At 43.2% G+C, this 7,123-nt stretch overlaps 1 protein-coding gene across 1 annotated transcript; it reads right to left on the bottom strand.

The window, feature by feature from the left end:
- Window positions 1–20: 20 nt before the first annotated feature.
- Window positions 21–4,739, bottom strand: LOC114151555 (chymotrypsin-like elastase family member 3B). Its single transcript, XM_028028833.1, has 8 exons — window positions 4,598–4,739; window positions 4,401–4,489; window positions 3,056–3,153; window positions 2,821–2,949; window positions 1,784–1,920; window positions 537–679; window positions 292–444; window positions 21–157 (listed from the first exon to the last, which is right to left on the bottom strand). Exons 1-8 carry the CDS (start codon window positions 4,638–4,640, stop codon window positions 140–142), a joined length of 810 nt encoding a protein of 269 aa, XP_027884634.1. The 5' UTR covers window positions 4,641–4,739; the 3' UTR covers window positions 21–139.
- Window positions 4,740–7,123: the final 2,384 nt, after the last annotated feature.

The following is a 7,123-nucleotide window of genomic DNA, read 5'->3' as shown; positions in this document are numbered from 1 at the left end:
TAACATACTGAAAACATCAGTAGAATTGAATCAGTTTTATTTTATTTTTATTGAGGATTTCAGAAACTTTTGTTAAGTCTTTCGAGCTCGCCTACAAATTCCTTGAACGTATTTGTTTTGGTTGGCCTCCTGAAGACCCTCAGTAATTCTGGATCACCTGCAGAAACAACAGGTAAAACAGACATTCCACGTGTCTTGCTAATTGTTGATACCGGCTGCAGTACTTTAAAATTCAATTTTTTTTTTTAGCTCTACAGACAGACGGACGTGCGGCCGCACGCTGATTTTTACCTCGTTGAGCCACTCGGTGAAAGCAGAGGTGCGCGTGAAGACGGTGGGTTTCTGCACTTCGTTGCACACGGCGGAAGACACGAAGCTGGTCACGCCCTGAATGTACCACCTACCATCCTGACCCAGGCAGTTCAGAGGGCCCCCGGAGTCCCCCTGTGACACAAACACAGCATGGAGCCTCAAACCGAGTCCGGACGTAGCTGCTGAAGCTCAAACAGGTGGATTCTGTTGATGCGTTTACTCACGTTGCACGCAGAAACGACATCACCTCCTGCGCACACCATGGTGGTCTTCACTATGTGGCCCCACCAGTCGCTGCGGCTGCAGATGCTGTGCTCCACCACGGGCAGCGAGGCCTGCTGCAGTATGTCAGGCATGGGGCCGTGGGCTGATGATTCACAGAGAAGACGGAGCGACGTCAATACATAAACGCATTCAGCTGAAAACGGCGGCGTTATTATGGAAAAACCTATCAAACTAATTTGGGAACAACTCATGCAAAAAGCTTGAAAACATCCAATGTGTAAAGAGGCAATAATATGTATTTTACAGTCACATAGTGCCATTTTTTAGCACAACCAACTAACTATGTGACCTTAGGTTGTTACAAAAATGCTGTAAATGTCAAACATGACTTAAAAGAAATTTTACCTTTGTAAATTAACACCTTGAAATTGGGCCTCTGTCTCTTTAAGAAGCTCCTGCTCCTTCCGACACTAAGGCATCGCAACAAAGTTTCTCCATTAAGCCTCTAACAACATTTTTAGGAGCGTTTCACTGAGAAGTAGCTCGTATAATGAGCTCAGCAGACGAACAGTTCCTCTGGGTGTTTGCTAATTGCTGCTGGCTAGTCTGAAGGAGCCGAGTGGGGGAGTCGCGGCTGATGGCTGCTCTGTGAGACGGAAACTCAACCCCCTTTTTAAATTGCCCAGCAGCTTTTTGGATATTTCTATTGGCACTTTGAACATTTGTCTTTGCTGCTGAGCTCCCAGTGTTTGAGTGTTAGAAAAAACTCTTTAAATCTTTAGCTCCTCCCACAAATTCCAAAACATGAATAATTTTGGTTTGAAAATGCTGACCATAACTGGAACTGCTTCCTCGTCAACGTCAGAGGGCTTAATCATTGGGACATGCTGACTGGAGTCATACCAGTTGATGCAACCAGATGCGGACTGGTCATCGGGACGTTTCCCGGTGGCCAGTCCGCTGGTGCAGGTGGAGTCTAAGTGAGAACAGAACTGCTGCTGATGGTAAAGCGAACAATTTGATTTAAAACTCAATTCAATTGTGGTGGTTTGCGTTAATTCTATTAATGGCATTAAATTCATGGCTTGGATTAAAGTCCCAGTCTGGCCCTGCATGTGACGACCTGCTGCTACATGGTGCACACTCTCTAGCACATACGTCAAAGTTCTGAGAAATCGAACAGTATGTTCAAAATAGTCTAGTCCAGGGGATAAACAGCGTGAGAGAGGAGTAGCAGGGACTTTACTGTAAAGGTTGCCCCAGCCGGAGATGAAACAATGGGTCCCGTGGGCCAGGATCTCTCCTGCCTGAGGAAGACAAGCCACGCCGACGCTGTCGTTCATAATGGGGCTCTTGTCCAGCTTCAGCAGGGCGAGGTCGTTGCTAAGAGAGAAGCATTGTCACATGAAGAGTTTGTCTGAACAGGAAGGTAAGCACTCTGACGTGTCGTCTGTTTTTTTGATCCTGTGCGTTTATTTTATTGCCCTCAATCGATTAGAAAAGGTAATCGGATTCGTCACACTCAAGAGTTGTGATCAGTTGCGATTAGTCGTTATGTTTAACTGTAAGCTTGAAGTGTTGAAATTCAAAACATTTCAAAAAATGTTTATTGCCACAAACCGAATTGGATGGAGATTCCCAATTTTCCAGGTTTTCATATCCAGGAGGGTGTAAAAGAAGTAATTTTGTTTCAAACGTAATTCAGAAATGTCAACGTTGCACTATGTTGGTGCTACCCTGGTTTTATCCAAACGTCCTTGACTGTGTCTTGGTTGTTTGTTTTTTTACGGCTGTTTTTAAGGATTGCTTTGTCACCAGTGGTCTTTATTTGACAGTAATCTGGCAGGAAAGGGGCAGCAAGAAGACATGTGGCAAAGGAACTGAGGACTATACGCTTTGTATATGGGGTGTTCGCTCTAACCGCAGCGTTTGTTAAAGTGAAAGTTGCTGCTTAGCACACCAGTCTGACTCTCCTTACTCATCTTTTCGCTTGCGACTCAGCATTGTTGACCACAGCACAAGACCGTTAAATGTGCTTTTTTGAGTTAGGCAACCCTCTGCCTGAAAGAGGCTTCTAGGTCAAAATTAATATGCATTATGTCATATCAACGTGTTAAGCTTTTTAGATCAATTGCATGCAGCCCTAATCTCTATTATTTTCATTTGATCATATCTGCTGTGTGGCAAAGTAGCCATTTGCTGCTTCGTCTTGTTGATGAATTCGTTAATCTGTTTTAGGTGGCCGAACTCTTCGCTTCATCCAAACAAACCGAACACACCCACCCGTTGGCCACATGGTCGATGTCCCACTCAGGGTGGACAACGATGCGCAGGATGTCTCTGATCTGCTCCGTGCCCTCCTGCAGGCTCATGTCATGCTCCCCCAGAACCACGCGGTACACATCTCCGGGCCTTCGTAAGAGAGAACACACTCATTACTCACCAATATGTGGCAGCACCATTTCACTTTAATTATAATGTCACATTGTATTGGCGGTGCTGTGAGTAGTTGGATCACCAGATGCAGTGTCCAGCAGTCAGCACCCAGCGAGGAGCGACCAGCATTCCTCCACATGTGTGATGGAAGCGGGAGCCATGTTGAACTTGCAGGGAGATCTGTGAACGTTACGCCTTATTTTATGTTCCAACAAGCCCAGATAAAGCAATGCTCATGGTGCATGAATAAGACAGTGCGAGGCAAAAATACTTAAGTTTAGCAGAGAGTGGCTACTAAGGTGACTACTTTTAGTCAAAGTGTTCACTTTAAAGTCGCATGTCGGACCATCATCACTTAGCACGTAATAGTGAAGCGTTCAGAAAAGAACACACAGTTTTCAAAATGCTTTACAAATTCAATTCAGAAAAGTGTGGAATATATTTGGATTTCACCCCTTTATTCCGATACTACTAAATAAAACTCTTTACAACTAAATCTGGCCTCTACAGAATCCTGTTTGCAGTTTGGCGAAGTCTCTGTAGGGGGCACTCAAACATGAATTAAAAGATACCTTTTTGTGAGAAATACACCATACCCACAATAAAAAATGGCCTCAGCAGCATCATGCTGTGTGGATGCTTTGCTTCAGTAGGGACAGAGTTGGCTGTTGGGAGTTGATGGGCAGGTGGATGTAGCTAAATGTAGGACAATCCTGGAAGAAAACCTGCTAGAGTCTACAAAAGACTTGAGTCTGACTGAACTCATCTTATTTTGCAATGAAAAATTGGCAAATATAGTATGTAAAAACTCAATTTTGCCATTCTTTCACATTTGTGAGGTCAGACATTGATGTTGGATGAGGAGGTCGTGGCCAGTCTCAGCTCTAACTCACTCTGAAGGTGTCCTATCGCGTAGGGGTCAGGCCAGTGAAGTTCTTCTGCACCAACTCACTCATCCACGTGCTTATGGGTCTCGCTCGGCGCATTGGCCTACCGTCGTATTGAAACAGGAAGTGACCATTTTTGAACTGCTCTCAGAGTCGGGAGCATTACAATGTCCAACATGCTGAAGCATGAAGAGTTAATTTTACTAAAACTAAGGGGAGATGTCAAACTCATGGAAAAAAGTCCCATACAATAACCTCGTCTAAATAAAACTTTACGTTGTAAATAATGCATTAGGCAAGCACTGGTCACCTGGCAACGGCCAAATCCAGACTGGTACACATACAAAATACACCACACTTTTTTTACTTAATATGGTAACCATGTATTATTGTCCTTCAATTTCATGTTGAGATTTAGACCCATATGCATACTTTGCTTTAATCCATCACAAAGAAATTTTATTTTACTTTTTTGTGGTTTTGAATGTGTGCAAATTGACCCTGGGTGTGAATACTTTTGAGAGGCGCCATATGATTTACCTGCCAAGGCCAGCTATGGGGACGAGCATCCACTCCATTCACGACCCTGCTGGTGTCTGGCTTCACTGCAGGCGAACCGCACCCAAAAACTACGGAAAACATCAGAACAAATCATTCTGTAAATAAAGCCTAATATCAGGTAAATACGTGACAACTGTATTTTAAAATGAGAGAAAAATTTTTAAAAAAAACCTCACCAAACGCTACTTGCAGCAGGACGACGACTAGAGTCCGCAGCATGTTTTCAATGGAACAGAGGATAAAAATCCTGTTCAGCTCCTTTTATATCGCTGTTGTCCTGAGAATCCAAAACGAGACGCGGCTGTCCCCGTGGAGCGGCCTTATCACGACCCGCTGAGAAAAAGTCCCACTTCCACAGATGCGTCGACTTTCCAGCCAAAACCTACGACAGCAGCGTGCGCTCATAACTCAGCCAGGCCATTTCAGTGAGCGCATTGTCTGTCAGGTAGTGTGCAGAGAGAATTTTGGTATTTTGAACATCCGACATCTATTGAGTTTGTTGTTTCAGTTTGGTTTCCTGTGCAAGTTATAAAAAGGAGCGACATTTCTGCACTACACCATTCCACTCAATGTCAGCTCTCACGAGACAGAAAATGTCAACAGAATTGAGTTATTTGGTGGTAATTTAACAATCAATGCCTAATTAAAGTGAAAAACTGAATGAATGTTGCAGGACAAAAAGTATGTCCTGCTTTCTAATAATAAAAAAAAATGCTCAGAAATGTTGCTGGTGTTTGCCAGCTTTCCTGGGTAAATAATAAATCTAATCGACTTCAGTAAGACGGTTATCAGTTTGTGACTCGACACATGGGACATTTCCCAAGGCTGCTGGGTAAGTTGGATCAACTTCAGGGAAATCTCTTACGGAATAAGATGCTAAAAACATTGAAATTGCACAGGAAGTTCTGTAAACTGAAGCAGTTTCTTTCTATGGAACTAAATAATGACGCAAATATATTGTGCAGGTCATTTACATGCAGGTGAAGAACATTTACAGGTGAAGAACCCATCTTGTATCTTGTTTGATGATGGGACTTACAGCTCTTTGAAGGGAACTTCACTTTAAAGAGCCGTTTAAGTGCTACGTTTTTGAACATTTACACTTTTCTAACAAGCAATTTGATCCCTTATGCAAGTTTTGAAATTCACAAGAAAGTAGGATCATCTGTACTAAGAAAAATTCATATTTGTTCAAACGTTATGAAGAACAACCTCGGTGTGTTCTTGCAGAAAAAACAGTGTTTTCATAAAATATAACATTTTCAGATACAAATGTCAAAGACCTTTATTGTACTTTGTATGCGATTTTAGGACTATTTGTTATTTAGAAGCAAAATGTAAGAAAAAAATTAACTTGCTTTGGGAGAAACCAATAAACAGGCAGCATTATGTAAAACCATTTTTTTTGTTTTAGCATTCCATCATGTTATAATGTTATTCCCTCACCAAAAACATGCCTGGTTGTTTTCATCCTTTCATGCATGTTTGAGAAAGTCTTTAATCTCCTGTGGCAGCTATTCAAACTGTGCAAAACGCATCGCCTTTTCTGCGCAGCTCCTTCAGACTAGCCTGAAGCAATTAGCAAACACCTTGTAGGACTGCACATCTGCTGTGCTCATTGTGGGAGCTACTGCTCAGCGAAACGCTGGTTAAATCGTTGTTAAAGGGATAATAGAGAAGTGATGTTGCGATGACTTCCTGAAGGCGGAGTTTTGGAAAGAAAGGGGATTTCTTAAGGAGGCAGAGACCCAACTTCAAGGCATCAACCTATGAAGTCAAACTTCTTTTAAGTCATATTTAATATATCCAACATTTTTATAACAACTGAAGGTAAAACGGCTGGAGAATCCATGATACTGTCCCTTTAAAAATAGCAATGGTTCACCCATTTCTATCAATTGTGTATGCAGAGCGTTAAAAGCAAGCCAAGTGGTAAAAAAACAAAAGAGCTCTCACTAACAGAGTTGAGACTGTTAGTCTGAACTGCAACAAAACACAACCTGTTCCTCAGAACCAGATAGCTTTCTGGGTTACCTTGGAGAGAACCGGTCCTGTAACAACTGTCTCTGCTCTAATAGCAGGCTATGCGTTCACAGAAAGGGGGGCCAGCGCTCCAGCTGAGTCTGGGGCCGATTCTTCACGCCCCACTCAGACAGTTTCCTCTCCTCCTCGGGGAAACCAACGTCGCTCTCTGGAGAGGACGCGGCACATCCACAAATTCCCCCCCTTTTAGGGGCCAAATCAAATCAATAGCGCCTGGGCAGCTAAGAGGCTTCGCTTGTTTTTCCTGCCATGTCCAAATAATTCCCTCCTCCGCCAGAGACGGCGCAAAGATTTATGGAGCAGACATTTGCTGCGTGTTTGCATAACACGGCAGTGACAGAGCTGTGAATAATTCGGATTAGGGCCGGCGAAACGGATAGCTGACAATGAATTAGTCACCGACGCCGTTTACAGGAGCCTCGCTCAAGTGGAAGTTACTCTTTTATTATGGATGGGTTTCTAAAGAGCAATCAATCCCATAAAGCTGAACAACGTGGAAAAGAACCAGTGGCACTTTTCTGAATCGTATCCGTGTTGATGATTTACCGCTGCTTACAATACAAATATTGTGTTTCACAACGGGACTCTCATTCAGTGAAGTTCATCAACCTTTCAGCGCTCAGAAGCCGGGAAGCCACGCAGAGAGAGAACAAGAACCA

The sequence above is a fragment of the Xiphophorus couchianus genome, chromosome 9, assembly GCF_001444195.1.
Source record: "Xiphophorus couchianus chromosome 9, X_couchianus-1.0, whole genome shotgun sequence".
Lineage (NCBI taxonomy): Eukaryota > Metazoa > Chordata > Actinopteri > Cyprinodontiformes > Poeciliidae > Xiphophorus > Xiphophorus couchianus.
The sequence above is the reverse complement of the archived record's forward strand: the minus strand, read 5'-3'. Positions and strand labels throughout refer to the sequence as shown.